Below are 24,187 nucleotides of genomic sequence, written 5' to 3' on the forward strand. Positions count from 1 at the left end.
TTACAATAATTATATAATTCTTGTAACTTATAGGGAGGCACTGACTATTCCGGGCAACAGCCATTTCTAGCCTCTTCATTGCAGACACAAAACCACTTAACATCTAATTACTCTTAGATACAACAGAAGACTCCCCAAAGTTTCTCTGTCAAAATGAAAAGGAAAACCACTGTTGAATGAAAATGACAAGTATCACCACTGTTACTATCTCTGACATTAACAAATGTATCAGCTTCACTCCATACCTACATCTGCCAACTCTGATAAGAGTTTTACAAAAATGCTGGGCACATTTTCTGCTCTCTGGAGTAGCTCATTTTTCCACGGGAGAATAACGCAGCATTATGATGACTAATGTAAACACTTGCAATAAAAATACACTTTCATATAAGACTTCCTTTCTCCTCAGACTTTGAGCATCTGCAAATAATCACAAAAGGCCTAGCTGACAGCAACACAACTACAATATTTAGAGCACAGGAAAACACCACCAAAAAACCAGGGGCTTGCTTTGGTCTCTGATGACAACTATCTGAGGCCCGGAAGCATAAAAAGAGTATTTCCTGCTCTGATGCTCTAATGGACCAATTTTTGTTGTCAGGTACTCAAGCTAAAAATCTGTTTTCTGATGTAGGAAGAAATGCACATCAGTGGACAACTGAAATGACATTTTTAGGCAGCAATATCAGGCAGGCCAATTCCACATGTAAGCACAATATATAATATGCTCCTCTATTAATCCCATTATATTTTAAACGTACATTTTAGGTATCCTCTTTCTCTAGTAAGACAAGACTTCATTTGGAAAGGAATACTAAACGTCATTAATCTATTTCCATGATGCAAAGAAAGAAACATCAATGGTTACAAGCCATTCTATACATATAATATAATATACATATTTCCTATACATAGGAAATAGCATAAAAGGAGTACTGTATTTTTTACATATAACAATATCAAAACTGAGCTGATATTCAAATGCAGATTTTAAACTATTTCAAGGTGTATATTGGTATATACCTTGGTCCTTTACAGGTAATGACTGCTGTTTGAGATTTCTTTGCGCAGCACTTTCTGCATTAGCCTTTAGAAATATATCTGCTACAGTAAGTAGAAACTCCATGCTTGCACAAAGGTAGATCTCTTGAACAATAACATCAAGAGCAGTGCCATCTCTCCCCTGTTTGTAGTTTACATCCACCATAACTTTTTTTTCAAATCCACGTTTCATTTCCACCATTCTGAAACACAATTAAGGAGGCATTTAAGGAAACAATAAAAAGCCAGCCACAAATACTGAAAAACACTCAAGATTCCCATTCCAGATGCAATACATTAAGAAGACTGAATTTAAAAAGCAATGCAAATAATTTTGGAACATGACTAATAAAAACAGCAGCACTAAATTTTTGTTACTTTAAAACTAACTGGAATCCCATACCGGTAACTTAAGATGTTAATAATTTAACAAGACAAACCATCATATTTCCTTTACATATCAAAAGTATGTATGTAAGTATGTATGTATGTATGCAGGTTTACATATCAAAAGCACTACATTTTACTGAAGTTTGTTACTATTCATGAGACATCATCTCAGTCTTCCTTAAAACTTCATTAAAGTGGAAAGTGAAATTGTTTTCTATGTACATTTGTTAAATTTATATTTAAAGTTCAGTTTATTTCATTTTTTGTATCTAGCACTGGTCTCTCACAAAGACGTGGAACAAAAGGCATGTGAAACACATGCATGCACAGAAATAAGTACTTTAAGAACTCCTACACTAAAACAATTGCGGTTTTAACAGAATACTAATGAAATGTAAACATTATGAACTCTTTGTCTAACTCCAATAAACAGTAAATTATGTAAAATTACAGACCTTGGTGTAGCCTTCTGGATGGACTGTCTCTTATCATCTAATGTACAGTTTGCGAGTTTGACTGAAGCATTCATTGAACCATCTGATAACATTTTCAGAGCAGCTGACATGAGAACTAATTTAAACTCTGCAAGCTTCAAAAGGTCATCTCTCTGATCCAAACTGTTAACCTGTTTAAATGAAACATTTGTAGATTTCATTATGGGTAGCAAAAATAATAAATAGGTGTGATACACAGTTTTACTCTAACTGATGATATTTTCAAAAATAATAAATTAAATAAACCCACTAATAATTCAAAATGTTGGGGTCTTTAGCTTGATAACCACAAACAACCACAACCACATACAAGACAAAATTTTCAAAATGCAAAGCTTTGCCCTTCTACCATCTTTATAAAGCAAGTTAACATAAGTGAGAGACCTAAGTTTACAATAACTTACAAACTTTTAGTCAGAAATCTAGTGACAAGTTTTGTAAGTTTAAACCAAGATGAATATAAATGTATTCCTATTGACAAATTTAAGAATTGTTCTCTACCATTTTGTGTGTGTCCATGTACCCATCTCTACATGTAATTAATTAGTATATTGCATTCCTCTGCATATTTTTCTTCCCAAACTGTATTTTAAATTAATAGAAATTTTCATCAGATTTTTAGTCAGATGACAGAAGATGCCATGCATTATGTGCTACCACTGCCTATTCTATTTCCTGTAGTATCTGCCAAGCAATTTAAATAAAATAGTTGTTCTCTCATTTCCATCACATTTGTTATTATTGCTAGAACACACTTTCTCTGTCATAAATTAAGCTATTCTTGTTCAGAATTTTGAGAACTCTAGGCAATCTTAAAGCTGCTGATTACTCTTTGTAACCAAAATTACACTTACCTGTTTTGAATTTGAACTATACAACACTAAAGTCAGAGAGTCAAATCTGAAGTCCAGTTTTAGTGTTGTTTTTATTTTCATAGGTGAATGCAATTCCACAACAGCTGATGTCACAACAGTTACACCTTTCAGGAATCAAAAAAATGGTTAATATTTAAAAAATTACCTGACTGCAAATAAGGAAAAAAACCAAAACAAAATATCCTCGCTTACAACCATAAAGACAGCAACAAAGCTTTTTCTCCACATGTAAATCCATCCACACTTAGCATATGTTTATCATACTTTATGTAACTACTTTTGGCAAAATCACACATCTAAGAATACAAAATTTATATTCACCCCTTACATATTCAACATGAGATTTTTACCATCTTTAAAACTCAAATGTACAACTTCTGGTTAACACTACCATGTGCAAGAGTGCTACAAAGAATACAAATTTACTTTCCTCCTCATTGGTTCATCTGCCACATTGTTGCTAGTTTTCATGTGTAATAAAGAAGTTCAACAAAAGATGGCTTTCTTTACTCGCTTTTCCTTCTACTGCGGGCTGAGTCAATGGGCAGTGACATGTACCAAATAAGAACAACTTTCAGGGGCGTCATCATTACAACAGACAAACAGATATAAATCAGGACAGCAAGGAAACCACCATATAAAGGAAAAAGAGTAAAATGGTAGCTTTCCAAAGTTGGGATGTTAACAAATGCAATCAAGAGACTTTTAAGTACTGCCTTGCATTATGGCCAGGATAACAAGACCTTTACATTACATGTCATGCCCCAAAACTCACTTCAGTGGCTCACTTGCTACTATTCATTATTATTACTGTCAGATATTGCTCAAAACACCATGTCAAGATAATAGGTCCACTAGCAGTCAACCAATCTCATCAGCTAAGGAGGCATTTAGTGACAGCAGCAACAAGAGCAGGATCAGTGGCTACAGCTGGCAGGGCAAAATACCTCAAAAAGCCTGGCAGGGCACTCCCAGAGTCATGGAAACCTGAGATGGGAGACCTGGCAGGACCCAGGAGCTCTCCTAAGTGAGGCCTACATGGTGAGGGCCTTGCCAGAGCAACCGAGGGAGATTTAAACGACTCCAGGGAGCATAAGAACTTGGAGCACAGTGAAAATGCGGGCAAACAGGACATGGCACATCAGAAGAATGTGGCACAGCATTTGCTGCAGCAGTTCATGTGGGCAGGGCATGTAGAAGGAGAGCGTGACCCTCCACAGCTCCTGAGGAGAGCTCACCTGGTGGTTTTCACCTACTCCACGAGAACAGACATGTGATAAGAGAACAGTGAGAACACTGACCTCCATAATGCCAAAAGCCATTGCTAGTAGCACAGCAAACCAGATCATGCTTCTCAGAAACAGGCACCTGTTTAGGTCTGCAGCTGCAGGGAGTGTTTGAGCTTGGCATTAGCATCAGAGGGCAGAAGAGACTACAATTGTGTACAGTGGGACCAGGTGGATGATATATTGAGCCTGGTGGCTGAGCTTAGAGAAGTGGAAAGGCTGAAGAGTATCAAGGGGTTGGACAGAAAAACAGACTGGTGAAAATTCCTGAGAGAAATGCAGGAGGTGGAAGCTCAGCACAAGTCAGAGGAACTCCAACACTCTTGTCATCAGACAGAAGGAGGGGATCTAAAAGACAAGGGGGAAATGGAAACAGGTGCCTGCTGGGGGCAACAGCAGAATCATCTCCTTTGCCTTCACAGGTAACCTTAGGAAATAGGTATGAGGCTACAGAACCTGAGGGTGAAGTAAATGATGGTGAAGGTGAAGGTCTACCTGGGGAGTTGCCCAAAGCAAGTCAGTCAAGCAAATGCATCACAATTTCAGGTTAAGAAAGACAGAAAGAAAAGTAATTGTTGCAACTGTCTTCTGAGGGGAACTGAGGGCCCAGCATGCCAGTTGGACCCATCCCACAGGTCTGCTGACTTCCTGGGGCTCAGATAAGAGGTACCACCAAGAGGCAGGATCTTGGACACAAGTTGTGTTCTCTTCTGTCCTGTCAAGTAAATCATGCAGATGAATACCTTGATAATACAATTCTGTGTTACCATCAGAATTTTGGTTTGGCTCATCATGGGTCAGGCTTTACAACACTGAGCCTGCTGCCACCAAACAGGGTTCTCCTGTCTCAAAGGGGAAAAAGGGCTTTAGCTCAGGAATGAGCAGGGCTTGTTGAGAGAGTTTTAAACTAGATTTGAAGAGGAATGAGGACAGGTCCAGGCTTGACAGAGATAAGGTGTGGGAAGGGGAGAACTACAGTGACCACTCAAGCAGTAAAAGGAGGCTTAAGAGAGAATACATTCAGTGAATATAAGCATCCGAAGATGTAACCACAAGACAGACTAGGGGGCATCCCTTTGCACAACCAAATACTTATATAATGTGCCTGTGCACCAATGCACACAGTATATGGAAAACAAACAGGAGAAACAAGAAGCGCAGTCAAAGGACTTAGACCTAATTGCTATTACACAGATGTGGTGGGATAACTCACGTAACTGGAATGTTGTCATGAAGGGCAATATTCTGTTTAGGAGAAACATTCTATGTGAGCAAACACCCAGAATGTACCAAGCTCTGTCTTGTGGTGGATGACGAGCAAGTCAAAAGCTCATGGGTCAGGATAAAAGGGCACACCAATAGGGATGAGACTGTTGTGGGTGTTTGCTACAGGCCACCTGAGCAGGAGAAAGAAGTGGATGAGGCCTTTGACATGCAGCCCAAAGCAGCCTCAGAAACACAAACCCTGGTTCCACTTTATCTACCCTGACATCTGCTGCAGAGCCATCACTCTGAAGCATGAACAACCCAGCAAGTTCCTCAAAAGCATTGATCAGCTCCCTGTCATGGATAGTGGAGGATCTCATAAGGAATGTTGTAGCTGTTTGGTATCACACTAACCAGCAGCAAAGGCCTTGTGGGGGATGTGAAGGTTGGGGGGAGCTTTGGTTGGATAGTGATCATGAGATTGTGGAGTTCCAAATTGGGTGAGGAAGGAACAAGGCAGCAAGTAAGATTGCATCCATGGACTTCAGAAGAAAGAACTTCAGCCACTTCAGAGAATTCTCTTGGAAGAATCTATGGGAACAGGTCTCCAGGGAAGAGAAGCTGACATTTAAGAGTCACTTCCTCCAGGCTCAAGAACTGGCATTCCAATGCAGGCCAGTGAGCAAGAAATCAGGCAAAGGGGCAAGAGACCTCCATAGATGAATAGAGAGCTTCTGCCACTACTCACACATAAGTAGGAAATACATTGAAGATGTAAGTGGGGTGAAGCTACTTGGAATGCATATAGAGGGCCCTGACAGGATACATTTATAAATGCTGAGAGAGCTGACTGCACACAGTCATCTTTGAAAGGCTGTGGTGGTTAGGAATGATGTCTGAGGACTGGAAGGAACCAAATGTCATCCCAGTCTTGAAATAGGGCAATGGAGGAAAACCCAAGGAACTACCAGCCAGACAGCCTCACTTCAATCCCTGCAAAGGTGATGGAGTGCTTCATTCTGGAGGCCATCTCTTCTATGCCCATGAAAGACAAAAAGGAGTAGTCAGCATGGATTCACCTAAGGGGAATCATGCTTGACCAACATGATGTCTTCTATAACTACCTGGATGGATGAGGTAAGAGCATTGGTTATTGTCTACCTTGACTCCAACAAGGCTTTAAATAATGCCTTTCAGAACATTCTCACTGGCAAACTTGCAAGTGTTGCCTGGATCAGTGGACGGTGAGACGCACAGATCAGAAAGTTATGGACAGGAAGTTCCAAACAGAACTTCTTTACTGTGTAGATTCCCACACACTGGCACAGATTGCCCAAAGAGGTTGTAGGGTCTCCCTCACTGGAGATATTTAAGAACTGCCTGGAAACAATCCAGTGCCATGTGCTCTGGACGACCCTACATGACCAAGGAGGTTGGACCAGATGACCTGCTGTGGTCTCTTCCAACATGACCCATTCTGTCATTCTGTGAGATCCTCTACACTGATTCAGTAGAGGATTTTTACCCAGTAGAGGATTATTACGCCTGATTATTACCCATTTCTGTTTGTACAGGTTGGCAATTAGAAGGTTGAGGAAAAAAGTCCTACAGCAATTAGAAAGGACTGCAGGATGACTGGTTGAAGGCACGGGAGCATACGTTGGTGTTTTCCTTGATCCCATCAGTAGCAGGGAAGAATGCTGAAATGAACAGAAGAACCCACCTGATTAACACAATGCTTGAAAGCTGGTGACATCACTGGAATTTTCTTTTTTGACCATGAGGCAATTGATGTAATACCAGGACTGCTGGGGACAGATGAGGTTCATTTGTCTCCAAGGGGCAAAACAATTCTTGCCCGTGAGTTGGCATGAGTTAAGAGGACTTTAAACTAGGTTTGCAGGGGGATAGGAAAAAGACCAGGCTCACTTAAGATGAGCCTGGGGGTAGGATGCCAGGTTTAGGAGTAAAATCAGCAGCCCAGCTGAAATGCAACTACATCAACGCACACAATATGGGTAACAAACAGGAGGAGCTGGAGGCCACTGTGCAGCAGGAAAGCAATGACAGAAATGTGGTGGGATGAGCAGAGTGCTGCACTGGATGGCTACAAGCTCTTCAGAAGGGACAAGGAAGGAGAGCTGTGGGGTGGCTCTGTACAGTAGGAAGTGTTTTGAGTGTACAGAGTGCCTATGGGTGACAAGTGGGGGAAGGCTGAAAAGGGAGATATCCTGGCGGGAATCTGTTATAGACCATCCAACCAGGATCAGGAGGTGGATGAACCATTCTATGATGTGATGCTGATGTTTCATGATTATCAGCCCTTGCTCTTGTGGGTGATTTTAACCTGCCAGATGTCTGCTAGAATTCAACACCAGAGAGGAAGCTGGGAAGTGAGTCTACCAGGGGAGCTACCCTGCTGGATCTGCTGCTTACAAGCAGAGAAGGGCTGGTGGGAGATGCTGGGTTGGAGCCATCTTGAGCACAGAAACCACGACACAAGAGTTTCCAATACTCAGAGGTGTCAACAAAATTTGGACTTCTGTTGGGCAGACTTTTAGGACACTGGTTCAGACAGTGCCTTGGCATAAGCCCTTAAAACAAATGGGGTCCACAAAGTCTAGATGTAGCTTAAGAATGAAATCTTATAGGCACAGGACCAGACTGTCTCTATGTGCTGGCCTGGCTGAATAGGGAGGAACTCGGGGGAAAAAATGAGACTCTTGGAAGAAGAAGCAGGCAACTGGAAGAAAAGTACAAGGATGCTGTTAAGTCACACAGAGAAAATTAGCAGCAAGGTTAAAACTCAATCTGGCCATTGCTGTGAAGGAAAATAAATACAAATAAATATATATAAATGTATATATATAAATTATATATAAATGGTTTTATAAATATGTTAACAACAAAGAGCAGGCAAAGGAATAATCTCCACCTTTCACTGGATGTGCAGGAGTACACTGCCACCAAGGATGAGGAAATGGCTGAGGTACTTCATGCCTTCTTCACCTCAGTCTTTAAGAGTGAAAATATTTATTCTCTGGGCAACTGGCCACCTGTGCTGGTAGACAGGGTCAGAGAGTAGAAGAAACCTGCTGCAATCCATAAGGAAGTAATTAGTGACTGCTGTGTCACTCAGGTGTTCACAATTCTATAGGACCAGACAGGATTCAACCTAGGGTGATGATGGAGTTGGCAGAGGGGCTCACCAAGGCACTCTCCATCATTTATCATCAGCCCTGATTAACTGGAGAGGTGAGACTGGTCAACGTTATGCCCATCTACAAAAGAAAGATCCAGGGAACTACAAGCCTGTCAGCCTGGCCTTGGTGCTGGGGAAGGTTATGGAGCAAATCATCTTGAGTGTGATCACACGGCACAAACTGAAAAACTAAGGGATCAGGGTCCAGGTCCAGAATGGTTTCAGAATGGGCTCAGGAAAGGCAGGTCCTACTTGACCAACCTGTTCTCCTTTTTCAACCAGATGACTCATCTGGTTTAAGAGAGAAAGGCTGTAATGTTAACTACCTATGCATTAGTGAAGTCTTCAATACTTTCTCCCACAGCATTCTCCTGGAGAAGCTGGTAGGCCAGAGCTTGGACAGGTAAACTCTTTGCTGGGTTAAAAACTGGCTGGATGGCTGGACCTAGAGAGTGGTAGTGAATGGAATTATATTCCAATTGGCAGACAGTCACCAGTGGTGCTCTCCAGAGCTCAATATTGGGACCACTTCTGTTTAACAATTTAATTTTAGGGATTTGGATAAGGGGATCAAGCAGCTTTCAGTCAGTTCACAGATGACACCAAGTTGGGCAGGAGTTTCGATATGCTGGAGGGTTGGAAGGCTCTGCAGAGGAATCTGGACAGGCTGGATAATGGGCTGAGGGCAATGGTATGAAGTGAAGTGCCAAGTCCTGCTCTTGGATCACAACAACCCCTGGCAGTGCTACAGGCTGAGGACAGAGTGTCTGGAAAGCTGCTCAGGGGAAAAGGACCTGAGAGAGCTACTCAGTAGTGTCTGAACATGAGCCAGCTGTGCCCAGATGGCCAATGTCATCCTGGCCTGTATCAGCAACAGTGTGGGCAGCAGGACCAGGACAGCAATTGCCCACCTGTACTCAGCCCATACTGAAAGTGAGGCCACACTTCGAATCCTGCTTCCAGTTCTGGGTCCCTCACAAAACAAAGACATTGAGTTCCTGAAACATGTCCAGGAAAGGACAATGGAACTGCCGAACAGTCTGCAACACAAGTTATATGAGGATTGGCTGAAGGAGATGGAGATGTTCAGGCTAGAGAAAAGGAAGCTCAGAGGAGCCCTATTGGTCCCCACAACTACTTAAAAGGAGGTTGTAGCAAGATGGGCAGCTGGTCTCTTTTCACAGACACCTAGTCAGTGACAGGGTAAGATGATACAGCCTCAAGCTGAGACAGGGGAGGTTCAGGCTGGACATCAGGAAGAGTTTCTGCTCAGGAAGGTGGTGGAGTAACCATCCCTGGAAGTATTCAAGAAGACCTGGACGTGGCACATAGTGCTATGGTTCAGTTGATATGGTGGTGTTTGGTCAAAGGTTGCATTTGATGGTCTTGGAGGTCTTCTGCAGCCTTTATTATTTTGTGATTCTACAGTATCGGTACACACAGATGAATCTGGCATCCATTTTTAAATGTAATTCCAACAGAAGCCATATATTAACAATAATACCTAAAAATGTCAGATGATGTAATTTTAGAAAATATTACCTGCAGACTGCTGAGAAGTAGCGTGCATTTCACTAGAATGACTAGCTGATGCTTTTGATTCAGGCAAAGCTGTTGAAGCGCCAGAGCTTTCACCTGCATTTTCATTTAGTGTCCTCAGTATTGTGGTAATATCTTCCTGACTGAGAATGAGCTTTAAAAAAGATTGGAATAGACATCAGAACAACTTTGTTCACATAATTTTTGGTAACTAAAATCTGGGCTTACAAGTAAACAGATAAATCAAATTAATCTCATCTGAGTCTCTTTTTAGGACACTGAACATTTTTCTCAAATTCACACAACTCCCTACAGTAATTTCTAGAAATCAGAAATCAGTCACACATTATTTTGTTTTCATCTACAAACTTTTCCTACCAAGTTACAATTTAGAAACTGGAATGTCAGAACACATACACATACAGACTGACTTACAGTTGACCAAAATTTTTACCTGCATTTAGTCACAAGGCATCTTACAGTAATACTTACTTTACAGTAATACTTACTTTACAGTAATACTTATGAGTTCTATTTCAAAATCTGGCAAATTGGTTTTCCTCACACACATCACAACCTTTCTATTTTTAATGTTAAATTTAAACTATGTTCTGTTTAAATTTCAATTTATTTTTCTTTTATGCTAAATTAAATCATGCTAGGATGAATCCCATTTGGCCCCACAGATCTGTGAGTGCCTATGTGGTACAGCAGGTCATTAATAATTCTTCAGGTTTGTCACAGGTACAAATTCAGCACTGCTATTGAACAAACCAATAACCCCCATCTTTTCCAATACTTCACTGGAAGACACTGATAGATAAAAGAATAAGCATTTTTAACTAGCAACAGTAATTCATAGTACAAAGTCTGCCTGGAGTATCACAGATGAAATACAGACCTTAAATTAGAATCAAAATCTATTCATTTCCTTTTCACCTATGAAAAAACAAAAGCTGTTCTATCTCTATGTCTTGAAATCAAACAATACTTTAACCACTGAGCTTGGACTTTTATAGAGAAAAATGAATGTGTTTTCCAGAAATATTGTAACAGTTGCTTTCAGAAACAACTGCTTACATTCATAGGCTTGAGTCGGCCAGATATTTCAATATCGGGAACTTCGTGATACCATGTAGCAGCTAAATTTCGTTCAACAGCTACTTCCAGATTGATTGGCTGCAGCAACTGTACTTCAGTTTGCAAAGAACCTTGCTCATAGTAAGATCTGTGAAAAGAAGCAAAATGTTCCCAGCTTTCACATATTCCACATTCTAAAAAACACATTTCTGTCTTTTCCTCCCTCATCCTTTCAAATAATACTATAAAACTGCCTTTATATTACTCCAAGTAGCTCTAGTTGAAGCCTCACTCCACCAAGTGCACCTCCTTCCTTTGTAGGGAGGAGGTATCAGGCACATACTAGGCATGCAACACACAAACTCTTGCAAGTCAGGACCTCTTACCTGCTCTCCAGTGGAGAGCAATTCCTTCTTTCTTCCGTACTCTCCAACTGTGTTTAAGAAGTCCCCTCCATTCCCGTTCCCTCCATGAACCCCCTGCACCAAGGACCATTTTTAAACAGTTCTTAATGGCTGTCTAACTGAGGATCTTTGCTGCTATGCATAGCTTGAAAATCCCATCAAAACAGTCTAATACAAATAGGTATAGCCTGTCCCAAATTAATGAATAATGCATAACCCTACAGTACTACACAATTTATTCTGAACAATGACTTGCTTCTATTTAAAGATGAGCAGATTGGTCCTTTTCCTAAACCATACATTTTCATTGCTTTAAAAAAATATTAATTTGTTGTTATATTCCAAGCTAATAGTCTGTCACTCACCAACCATTAACTACTTATTTAACCACTCCTTGAAGCCCTCTACCTGAAGAATCCCAAAAGGATTAAATAAATTCTAAAATACTGACATTACATTACCTGTACAACTTCAGTTCACTCAATTTCACTGTCATAGAGTCAATAACAGGTGGAAGAGTACATCGTATTTTTGTTTTAGCGATAAAGAACTGGTTCTTCACAGTGATTAGACCAAGATCAGCCACCAGGACATTTGCAGACATTGCTGACTGTGGAATTATCACAACAGGTGCCTTGATATTGATATCCAGCGCTAAACGGGAACTACGCTCTGCTAACCCTTTTACACCTGTAGCTGCTTTCTCTGCTGTTCGAACAGTTGCCTCAGTAAAAGCTTCCTTGGCAGCTTGAAAGTTATTTATAAAAGCCTAGGAAAGAAATACAGGCATCAGGAATTAATAATTAAGAATTAAAGTACTTCAAAAACACTATAAATCATAGTTATTTAAACAGCAAACCATCCTAAAATGTTATTTTTGCTATACATTTTGTCCAAATTCTTTAATAGGATAATCTTTCCTCAAGTATGATAAATTATGCATATAAAAAAATAAATTTCTATACTAAATATTTGGAAAATTAGATGGTAAGAGCAATGGCCTTGTAACACGACTTGTAGGAACTATATTTTATCTAATCTCATGAGCAGCAGAAGATTGATTTATGAACAGCATTTATGGAAAGGGCATTAATTTTCATGGTTTCTTACTTATATTTCAGCGTTCTAAATAATGAAAGGTATGTATATTTAACAGCTGTTACAAACGTTTTAAGACAAACGTTATTATTAAGAATAGTAAACATTTTTGCTAACTCATCTGCTCCACAGTAACAAACATATATATAAGAAAAATAAGCCATCAAGCCCAACCATCAATCCCAGCAAACTTTTTTACAATAGTATATAAAAGCTCTTATACAAATGGACACCACCCCATGGAACATCTTATCCCTTTCTTGCTCTGACAACTTCCCCTGGATGATAAGAAACAGTATCTGGAAAATTTAACTTACCAAAACAGACGTAACAAACTTGTTGACAAAAACTACTTGAATACAACCAACAGTTAGGTAAATACGATTGTCAACAACATCCATATTTGTATATGCAATGCCATCCGTAGCATTCACATATGATACCATTCTGAAGTTGAAGACTTCTTTTCCTGTGATGTAAAGAGCCTTAAGAAGAAACAAAAAATATTATCTTAACTGTAAAAACTTACATATTGGAGGAACTTAACTTCAAAACAAAATGTAGTACCTCGCACCACTAAGACATTTTTACTCCAAGTATCTCAACAATGTATGAAAAAAAAAATCAAATTTTCAAAATCCATTGAAATAGCTGAAACTATTAAGTTGACATTCAGCTTGAATAATTCTCTTCACAAAAGTCAACACAATAAGAGGCTATGATAAATATCACAGTCACACAAATTAATGTCAGTCCAATAAACACTGGTTGTCAGTGCAAAATTATTCTGTCATATAGAGAATACTACTCCTAGCAAGTACATAAAACATGACTGAAAAAAGTCACAGTAGAGAGTAGAGTCTAAAAAGTAAGTTTAATTTAGCATCCATTCAAAAACAAAATCAACAATACATGCATACGCCTACCTTTTTATACAGGGCTTTCTCATCAGAATCCACAATAGTGATGTTCTTCAATTTTGCAGTCACATCAGTTGCTGCTTTCTTCATGATCACTTGGCTATCCAGACCTCAAAAACAAGACATACAAAATCCATACACTATAGTGCCTACAAAGTTTTGTGCTTTTGTGAATAAAGTTTTGTTCCTACCTTCAATGTGAATTTCAGCTATTCTACGGTTTTTCTCTCTGATAAAAATACGCAAACATGATAAATCCGCACAGATAATGAGGTCGATAATATCTTCATATTTTGATTTTTTTGATGCTATGAGAAATAAAAAATAACAAAAGTTACCATTCTTCAATGAGGACATGTACTGTTTTAGTACAGCACAGCAAGTAAGAGGTTGATGCTCCTCAGGTATAAGGTAACAGCCATAAGGCCATTAAATGCCTTAATTTATACCAAGAAAAAAACAATAAAAACCTGACAAAAATTTATGGCTTTTCTATTTACATTCACTTAGCGCCTCCAATACATAGCAAATATAAGTCTTGATCTATGTGTCAGAAAACTGCACATGGCTAAGCATACCATATAAATACATATAATTTGAAGCAAAATTTCTCATATCAAACATCATTAACAGGCTTACAAAAACAGAAAGTATCTTTGTTTCATTTCTTACTTAAGTGAAAAAAGAGGAATGAAAGGAGGACAAAATAATAACGAAACTTACTAAATTTCTTTAGAACATCCTTCTTCTCTTCTGTTTTTTCATAGACTGGTTCTTCCACAACTTTAGTTTCTTGTTTAGGCAGAAGATTACTCAGATAGTTCATTGCATTCAGCAGAGCTTCAGTATGCAAATGAACATCTAGAGAAGAAAAGTTCACCTAAAAGAAAAATTTTTGTTTATCCAGTATGCCTCTCCTCTCAAACTGAAAAAATGATGTAAAAAAAATTATCATACCTTTATTTTCTGTAGAACATTCTGACACACAGTTTTCAGTTCTGGTCCATTAATATCAGTCTATTTCACCAAAAATGCACAAAAAAACAAACCAAAAAAACAAACAAATCAGAAATTTGTAAATTCCATTAAAAAAACTTATTTTCAAATCCACTACAACTTAAGTTTTTCTGCTGAAGGAGCAGACAGACCTTGCATGTGACACTCAAGATGTTAAAAACATCAGTAAGTAAGGAAAAAACATTCAACATCTGATGCATATTAATGTGGTGCTTATGACGGGCTTACAATTGAAAAGCAAAGCCTACTCTTTCCTAACCTTTGTATATTCCAGAGTGAGAAGATCATCTTCTACATTATCCAATGTAGTAATTATGTAAACTGGCTTGTCATTATCATCTAAAAAAACCAAAAAAGAATACAGAAAATTACCTAAAAGAAAAAAAAATTAAAATCTTCTTCATCTATAAACTGCTAGGTAGGCTAATAGCTGTCATTGCTGCTAAATCAAAAATCTTTTGCAGACGTAAAATAATTAAATGTTCACAATCTACAATCTCTACAGTCACCACCACCAGAACATATTTACCAAAGCACTAATGAGTGGATGAGCTCCTGATTTACTTGCCCTCAGCCCTACATTTAAGTTAGGAAGCAAATCTTCCTTATTTGACAAAAGCCCTACAGAGCTTTTGAAGACAAATTCACAGTGTTATTTGTGAAAAATTCCTTGACCAGATTATAAACACTTACCAATATACTCTGGGCACAGAAGACAAACTTCACGAAGGAAAGCACTCCCAGTCATGTCAAATGTTCTCACTTTCAGTTCAGTGCCTAAGCCCAAAATACCAAGCTGAAGCACAGGCATCTCAGTATCACCAGTAAGACGGCATAATTTAATTAAGACCTAAAGAAAAAATCAAAACACACACCCAAAACCATTAAGGGATTATAAGAAGCATAAGAACTGCTTCTTTTTTTATACAGGATATAATATATTTACTTACATTTTATTGGTTAATGTCTATTTCTATATTGATAATTAAACTCTATACAGCAAATGCCTTGAATAGAAATAAATAATTCAACAAGCAGTACTGGTTGCTGCTATTATAACAAAAACTTCAAACATGCGTGTATGTAATACCAAAGTAACAGTCACAAAAAACTATTATTTAAAGAAAAAATCTGTACAGCACTCAGCAATGTTCAATACAGTCAAAACTAGATTTTCAGTCAACACAAAGTGCTACTTTCACTGGAATTTCTCTGAATTCTCCTAAGATTCCCAAGCTGAATGTCTGGCAAGAGGATTTACTACATTTTCACCAATGCAGGACAATACTGTTGTTAAATAAATATGTAGCTGGGCTGTTGGATCTGATTTTGACAACCAAACAAATATATGTATTCTTCCTTTCCATGTAATGCTGACTACAAATAAGGAAAATCAAAACAAAATCCAGTAAGCGATTTTAAACTTTGAGGACAACAGCAGTGATTTTTAATAGATTCCCAAATTAATTTTTTCTTAAAGATTGTAAGTTAGTTGTTATTATTAAATAAGGTAAAACATAGCATCCTTGTTTTAGACTAGCAGTTCTAAATAAGGTTATGTCATCATGTAAACACTACATTTCAGTTTTATTAAAAGTAAAGGTGTAATATATAGTATGCTAAAAGCTAGCTGTGGAGTGTTGAAGACATTCTGTAAGCCCTAGCATAAAACAAAATTTGTAAAGTTAACTGAATTGGTATGATTTATTTTTAAAATAAATGTAAAGTAAAATACACTGAGTTTCAGGAATAACAGTCCCATAGCCACGATCATCTAATGACAAAGTTAATGATAGTGTTAATAAGTCATCTCTTTTACTAGAACTGATACAGTTAGCAGGGATTCTTGCATTTGGACAAAGTACTCTTTTTTCCCCCCTAAGCCTGAAACAGCAAGAATACAGAAAACTCTTCATAATGAAGGTGTTATAGATTTACATGTGTGGACAACAGCATCTGGGAAAAACTAGAACAGAAAAATAAGGTGCTTGTTACAACATAAAACATTAATGAAGTTTTCCCATTGACCACAGCAGTATCTGGAAAAAAAAGCCACAAGCACCTATTTAGCTAAAACAAAGATGTAATGTGATTTCTGAAACATAGGTAAAGAAAATTCAGTGACAAAGTGAGTTGGGAAATCAAGTGGATAAACCAAAGCACTTCAGTGATGACAAGAATACAGAAGCACAATTATTCCATATCCAGAGTTTTTATGGAAAAAATTCTGCATAATAGTTTCAGGGAAAAATGGGGAATGAGTATCTCTGCGCATATGGAATTATAAACACAACAGACATGGAAAAAAAATACAGTTCTGCTGTGCTTCAGGGAAATTTTTAAAAGTAATTTTACCTCAGCTACTTCAAACTTTAGTTGGAAATCTGTCATATTTTTCAGAGATTCTTGTTTGTGTAGATTTTTTCGCCTTGTACTGACAGTCTGCTTGAGGGGGCCAGATGAGACTTCAAAGAATGGCACATCTTCCACAGGACTGCTTAGTGCATCATAAAATTCTTCTTCTGATTCTAAGGATTAATTCACAACATCATTACATATGCAGTTTACACAACCAATATTTTACAGTATTGTAACCTAGAGTTTTTACGTCTACATCCATAAAAGCTTAAATATACAAGTATCTAGCTGACAACTAGCAATAAAATCTGTTTCCATAACCATCCCTATTCCAGCCTCCACAACTTTACACCAAACCTACAGCTGCCTCCATTATGTCATCATAAACTTCAGATCTCATTAGCTAATTCCTTTCAGCATTCTCTTACTTCTGGCTTTGCAAAAGACAGCACAATCGATGCTTTGTCTTGCCTTTGGTGTGACCTAACAGCTTAACTCATCTGCTGATCAGACTGCTGTTGACAGTACAGGAGCATTGGCCTCAGTATCAGCCACACTACTTAGAATTTCTTGCTGCTGTAGATCTCCCATTTCAGAGAGACTCCTAAGAACTATCAAGCTTTTAATTCACTTTACATTAGTGCAGAAATATAACCAGGATAAATAGATTACACTGTCTTGTGAAGGTCGTCTTCATGTAAAAACATAAACACTCAAGTATAAGGTAACTGTGGAAGAAATATCCTTCTAAAAAACTCAACAAATAAGATGAAGTATTTTGTAAAGCTTAAAAACAGCTCTGAGATTTTGGAGAGTAAAGATAGAGAATTAACATAAATCACTTAAAAGGACTGTATAACTGTATGTATAGTATAGACTTGATTAAAAATCAGACTTGATTCCAATCTAAATCTAGCTATTACTTTCTCAAATTACTTGTTGCCAGCATGCATTCTCACTTCAGCCTAGTTTTTAAGAACTGAAAGACATGACTCTTAAAGGAGTTTATATAAAAACAGACGAAGATGCACAAACACATATTTTTACACATACTGCATACACACTGAATTTAAAGCTATGAAACAGACATAGTAACTTTGCCAATAATTTTGCTAGTGTTTGCTAACCACAAAAAACATTAACTTAAGAAAGTAGTAGTCGTCTGTTTCTCCAGTTGAGTGTTTTGGCATCACAAACATAACTGATACTGAAATAATACTGATATGTTTGATTATTTTTATAATGTAACTACTAGATGAAATATTAGGATCTAGCTAAGCTGTTTTGAACAGCAAGAAAGTGTTGAACACAACTGGTTCTCCCACAGCCAATCTTCTGCTTTATCCAGTACAAACCAAAATGTTTGTTTATAAAAACAAAGCAGTTTCTAATGGTTATCATTTCCCTACCTTGTAATTTAAACAAATCCACCTAAATAAGAGAGAAATCCTTCACCACAAGAAAATAATTAAAACCATCATCAGAGGACTAAGTACATGCTAAAGCTAAAAAGTTCATATTACTTCAAATGCCCTGAATACAGATTTGCAATAATAACATATGCCGACAAAAATAAACCCACCATACCAAACAAAATTTTCTTGCTATACCCTCAGGAAGGGAATGACAAAAACAAGAATACAGAATTTTACTGCTATATATAGCAATATGTACATATATATTGCTATATGTAGTATATTGCTACAAGTAGTTTGTACAGCATCAATTATAAGCTAAACAGACTATTACACTACTCAGCCCTCAAGAACTTGAAACAAAGCCCCATATCCTTCCTTACAGTAAGAATAATAAATTAATTCGAAGAACTCAAAAACTTCTTGACTTGACCCACTTTTTAAGCAAGACCTTAAAACAGATTATACTACCTGACTCAGGAAATGAATGAAGATCCAAAACAGAATACACGCCTTGAGACGAATGTGGTGCTGGAAGCACAGGTGACAGTGTAGCCTGAAACAGGAGATATAAAAATTTTTCTTGTATTTATTGCTCATGTTACTGCATGCATATATACTGCATCCAAGTTTTACAACTTAGGGAAAGTGCAATTTACAACTTAGCTTAAGTGCAATTCAATAAAATTAAACACATTACTAAAATTATAAGGATGCCTAAACGAGGCCTAAAATAGGTAGAAGCAGCAACTTTTGCACTTCCATCTAACTAGAGAGAACACACTACAAAAGACAGGAGGTTCAAACATTCAACTTCACAGACCAAAAGATGGTTAGAAATGGCACATGATATGAAAAATCATAAAAGACAAAACCTAGTCCCTCAAAGGATTACAATACAGCAACTTCAGAGAACAATAAAGATCAACAGCTCTTTACAAAACTAACACAAGTGCTGGGTGGGGAAAAAAGAAAAAGAGATACACAAAACATTAGAGCAGACAGGACTGCTTTCTAGTTCACAGAAACATAGAAACATTTTGTTTAGAAAAGACCCTTCAGATCACCAAGTCCAACTATAAACCTAGCACTGCAAGAGACATAGTTTTTGGCAAGCCACATCTACAAGTCTTTTAAATAGCTGCAGGGATGGTGACTCATCCACCGGGCAGCCTGCTCCAATGATTGACAATCATTTTGGTGAAAAAATTTTCCTAATACCCTATCTAAACCTCCACTGACGCAATCTGAGGCCATTTACTCTTATCCAGGCACTTTTTGCTTGGGAGAAAAGACCAGCACCTCAGCCTTTCTCATGAGGAGGGCTCATGAGGAGCCCAAAACTGAGCACAGGATTCAAGGTGAGGGCCCACCAGTGTCAAGGGACAGGGGGATAATCACTGCCTTGGTCCTGCTGGCCACATTATTGCTGGTACAGGCCAGGATGTCCTTGGCATTCTTGGCCACCTGGGCACACACTGGCTCACGTTCAGCTGTCAGTCAACCAGCACCCCCAGTTCCTTATCTGCTGGACAGCTTTCCAGGAACTCGGTCCCCAGCCTGTAGCACTGCTTGGGGTTGTTGTGACCCAAGTGTGGAATCTAGCACTTCGCCTCATTGAATTGCACTGCTTCAGACATAAGGGGAAAAAAAAACAACTAGTAAAATACTGAGAGGAGGCCTCACAGTACTCTTCAACTTTCTGACAAGAGGAAGCAGAGGGGCTAAAACTGATCCCTTCCCTCTGGGAACCAGTGACAGGACTCGAGGGAACAGCATGAAGGGGTGTCAGGGAGGTTTACACTATGAAAAGGTCCCTTTCCAAGAAAGCGGTTGAGCACTGGAACAGCTCCTCAGGGAAGTGGTCACAGCACCAGCTGGACAGAGTTCAAAAAATGTTTAGACAATGCTCTGCAGTATATGGTGTTGAGTCCTAGGGATGGTCCTGTGCAGGGCCAGGAGTCGGACTTCGACGATCCTTGTGGGTCCTTTACATATCAGGATAATCTATGATTCTGAGTCTTCAACTGTGAAATGCAGTTAGGCACAACTCAGAGTAGTAACTGAAAATATGTGAAATGCCACTAGAGTGCACTCTAGAACAGGAATCTTCCACTCTACGTGGTTTCATATATGATAGAATTAAATGCTCTTAGTAAAAGTATCCAAATGATTTAGTTATCATCAAGTCTCAGAAAGCAATCTCAGCAATCTGAGTTTGTAAAGAATTCTCACCTGCAAGTTCCACATGCACGTGTATTATAGATGTGCCTTGCACAGAGTATCAAAGTAAGAGCACTGTGCACTGTGTGCCCTTTCTTCTTGAGTGCCTTTGGCTCTGGACTGCACAGTTTAAAACAGCTCTTTCCCTGCACCACCACATCTTCTCCTCTCCTTTGTTACTGCACTTTTCAAAGTTCAGGCTCAGACAATTATTCACAACATCACAGTATCAAATAGATACATTATGGCAACAAAAACATCTTGAATATTGTTTCCAAGGCTACAATTTCATCTCAAGCTCAACATTCCCATATCTCTGTCTCCAGCCTACATGATCTGATTTTATTGAACATATTCATGTCTACAAGTGTGGGAATCCACAAAATCAGAGGGTTTGGGGAAAGCTGCAAAAGGCAGGCCTCAGAGACAGCAGAAATGTGATTGGAGCTAAGCAGCAGCCATGAGATAGATCAGCAGAAAAATTATTTACAAAGTAGAAAAGCAATGACAAATAGAACAATGGTCTGTGTATTAACCCCTGTCTAGAATAACTCCCTAAGCTACAGAAAAGTTTATCTAGCAAGATATTAGGAAGTTTTAAGCTTAATAATGGAGCTCTTGCATTGTGTTTTAAGGCTTACAAGCAGGTAATGTATTCACAACAAGCAGGCATTGTTTTAACCAAAGGTACGTGTGCTTACAGTGGTTGGATAGAACAACTGTCAATGTGCTTTTGCTTTGTGTGATTGGTCAAAAAACTTATAAAGTGTGTTGTAACATTAAGTTCTTGGTCTGCTGCCTGGGATGTGAGCTGATGGCATCTTCCCATTGTCATAATCATGTAATGAGACTGATGCTGAAAAACAAAACAGCTCAAGGCACGTTCCTCAGCAGTCCCATCCCGTTTGTGATTTTGTACATAAACCCCCAGCTGGTGATATACAAGTAATAAATAGACTAAGTATTTAAGAAATACGTGAAAATGTCTCATCTGTAACACTTCCACATTCTATGAAAATAAGGGCAAAAAAAAGAAATTTGACTTCATAGTACAAATCATGAAAAATGAACTTATACACTGAAGTGTCTTCTTGGACTAAAATGCTGAGTGCAAAAATGTAGAAGGATCTGTTCCAAAATGTCTTCTGTTTTCACAGCTCAAGATCACTTCCACCACTAACTCAGAACATAACAAAGAAAACAGCCCTCTGACAAAGGATTTCACGTTCTTTTCAGTTCAGAAATTATGGGATGTTAACAAAGTCCAGAAGAATTACAGTTTTAAGGATGAAAGCATGGTAGTATATCTGCCACCATCAAAGCCCAAAATCCACTCAAATTAACTGAATTTAATACTAGCAATTAAAGTCTGTCATTTTCTGAAGTAAATAGAAGCTTGAGCAGACAGGTCTAAGCCTAAGTTTTGATCTGGATTCACATATAACACAAATATATTTATACTTGGTCCACAGTCTTTCCTCACCTCATCTACTGTATATCACAACTAATGTACAGGCAATACTAATTACTTCAAGGTCACTTAAAATACTTGAGACTTAACAGTTAAATTCTATAATTAAATTCAAGTATAGTCAGTGCTATAAAGCAGAGGACAATGTGCATCTTATACATGCAAATTCTATTCTTGTAAAAGTGAAGTCCCAATACCTACCCTCAAAAAAAGTTAGTTTGTGATTTGTTGCACAAAACAACAGAGACCAAGGTGGCTTTGGCTGGGTATACTATTAGCATACCATTAAGTCAGAATTAGCTAAAATTTTAATGGCACCACTAAAGAGATGGCAAGAACCACGTGAAGAAAAATGCTCTTCAATAGGTATGCATGTCAAATTGCTGCATTAACTGTTAATAAATATTACGCTAATAAAACCCACAGAAAATACCAAACTGCAGTAACAGCCTTCCAGAACAGTGCAGAATAATTTGTACAAAGATGGAAAGATAATTATCAAATAATCTTAAAAAAACCCCAAATACAAAGATGACCACTATTTCTGTAGGAACAAGTTCATGAGTTACTAAATAACATTGTTAGAAGTATTTACAAATGACAGAAAAACAGAGAGGAAAATTTTGTCTTTGACTTTTAAAAGAGTCTACATACATTCTAATAAGAGGACTGCTTTACACATGCATTAAACATAGCCAGATCACAAACACTAGTCATGTCAAAAATTAGTAACTATGAGTTAATCTCCTAGTTTTGTTAAGAACAGCTCAAAAGGTGAAATACATTTTTCAGGAAAAATAAGAAGGGGACAAACTTCTGTTTTGAAGAATTTATAAAACAGTGAGCCAAACCATTTTCACCAAGGAAAGGGGGTGGCGAAAGAGCAAGAACCACTCTCCAAACTCCTAACTGATACAAGTGCAAGGGGAAACTTCCACCCTTGAGCTATACTGTGTAAAGGACTTGAAATGGGAAAAGCACCGAGGTCAGCTGAAAAAAAAAAACTACTACTTTTACCAGGCATGCATTGTTTATAAAACAGATAGTGAGTATTTATTGCTTGACTTTTGAAACTCTCATATAACATGACATAATACTTGAACTTCAAAAATTCCAGCATTTTAATGTTTTCTTCACTAAACGAAACAGCTGAATCTAAATTCTGCAGCATTATGATACATTTGAAGGTACAATTAAACGAATCCTCAACAAAACTGAGTATGCTTATTAGTCAAGATTATTATGAACTACTAATTAATTCCCATAATAGTAAAACTCTGAGGGCTTCTATTTTAAATCCAAGCACTTGACAACTATTTCATAATTATGAGCTAAAGTTCAATAATCAACTAACTCAACAGCAAGAAAATTTTCTACAGCTTTAGAGAAAAAGCTAAATTTTTCAAGAGGCATGAAGTCAACACTTGTTCATCACTTTTCTGTGAACCTTTCAAAACTGGAATGCTAATATCAAGAAGGTTTTTTTCTGATTTTTTGATAGTTTTCTGATAGTTTTTAATGAAATCTCTTAAAAATCTTACCTCAGTCATTTTTGGAGGAGAACTGGTAGCAGGCGCACTTTCTGGCTTAGGAATGCTATCAATTAGCTCCAAGATACTTGTCACCTTCTGGTCTGATATTTGGATAGAAAGTAAAGGCAACTGTCCTGACAGTTTGAACCTATTTTTTAAAGAACAACATCAAAAGTTCCACAGTTAATTAATCTTAAAATTATTTCAATAAAACTTCACATTATTTTTCTTCTGAAAAACACTGAAGTCCTCTGGGTCCAAAAATTCTTCATCTAACCATTGCATGTATTATGTGTTTATATATATATATATATATATATATCAGCAACTATCCACTTAGTAGTGTCATTGATATTCCATTTGCTACAAAGTCTTGTGGATCAGGACTACAAATACTACCGATAACCACTTCTAGTTTGGTTACGTAAGGCACAGTTTCCTTACAATCAGAAATTGCCCCCTCATGTTCATGCATTTAATTTAATTACTTACAATAAATCACATAACTGAACTTTTACACGGTCTTTTATAGAAGAGAAGGAGGAGATGTTTTTTGCACGTGAATGTTTAGGGCTCAAAAGATCAAAAAAAGAATACAGAATACTTCCTAGAACTCATGTATAGTTAAGCTCACTA

At 37.8% G+C, this 24,187-nt stretch overlaps 1 protein-coding gene across 1 annotated transcript in view; it reads right to left on the minus strand.

The window, feature by feature from the left end:
* Positions 1 to 24,187, minus strand: part of VPS13A (vacuolar protein sorting 13 homolog A) — a 108,171-nt gene that overhangs the window by 49,423 nt on the left and 34,561 nt on the right. The window contains exons 23-38 of the mRNA XM_058043374.1: positions 23,561 to 23,699; positions 18,797 to 18,881; positions 16,908 to 17,080; positions 15,246 to 15,402; positions 14,812 to 14,891; positions 14,493 to 14,552; positions 14,259 to 14,415; positions 13,727 to 13,843; positions 13,542 to 13,645; positions 12,933 to 13,100; positions 11,979 to 12,286; positions 11,114 to 11,261; positions 10,037 to 10,187; positions 2,780 to 2,904; positions 1,887 to 2,056; positions 1,024 to 1,244 (exon numbers count right to left, since the gene is read on the minus strand). Of these exons, the coding sequence (XP_057899357.1) occupies positions 1,024 to 1,244; positions 1,887 to 2,056; positions 2,780 to 2,904; positions 10,037 to 10,187; positions 11,114 to 11,261; positions 11,979 to 12,286; positions 12,933 to 13,100; positions 13,542 to 13,645; positions 13,727 to 13,843; positions 14,259 to 14,415; positions 14,493 to 14,552; positions 14,812 to 14,891; positions 15,246 to 15,402; positions 16,908 to 17,080; positions 18,797 to 18,881; positions 23,561 to 23,699 (2,363 nt within the window). The remainder of the gene's footprint in view (positions 1 to 1,023; positions 1,245 to 1,886; positions 2,057 to 2,779; positions 2,905 to 10,036; positions 10,188 to 11,113; positions 11,262 to 11,978; positions 12,287 to 12,932; positions 13,101 to 13,541; positions 13,646 to 13,726; positions 13,844 to 14,258; positions 14,416 to 14,492; positions 14,553 to 14,811; positions 14,892 to 15,245; positions 15,403 to 16,907; positions 17,081 to 18,796; positions 18,882 to 23,560; positions 23,700 to 24,187) is intronic.

The sequence above is a fragment of the Melospiza georgiana genome, chromosome Z (assembly GCF_028018845.1).
Source record: "Melospiza georgiana isolate bMelGeo1 chromosome Z, bMelGeo1.pri, whole genome shotgun sequence".
Taxonomy (NCBI): domain Eukaryota; kingdom Metazoa; phylum Chordata; class Aves; order Passeriformes; family Passerellidae; genus Melospiza; species Melospiza georgiana.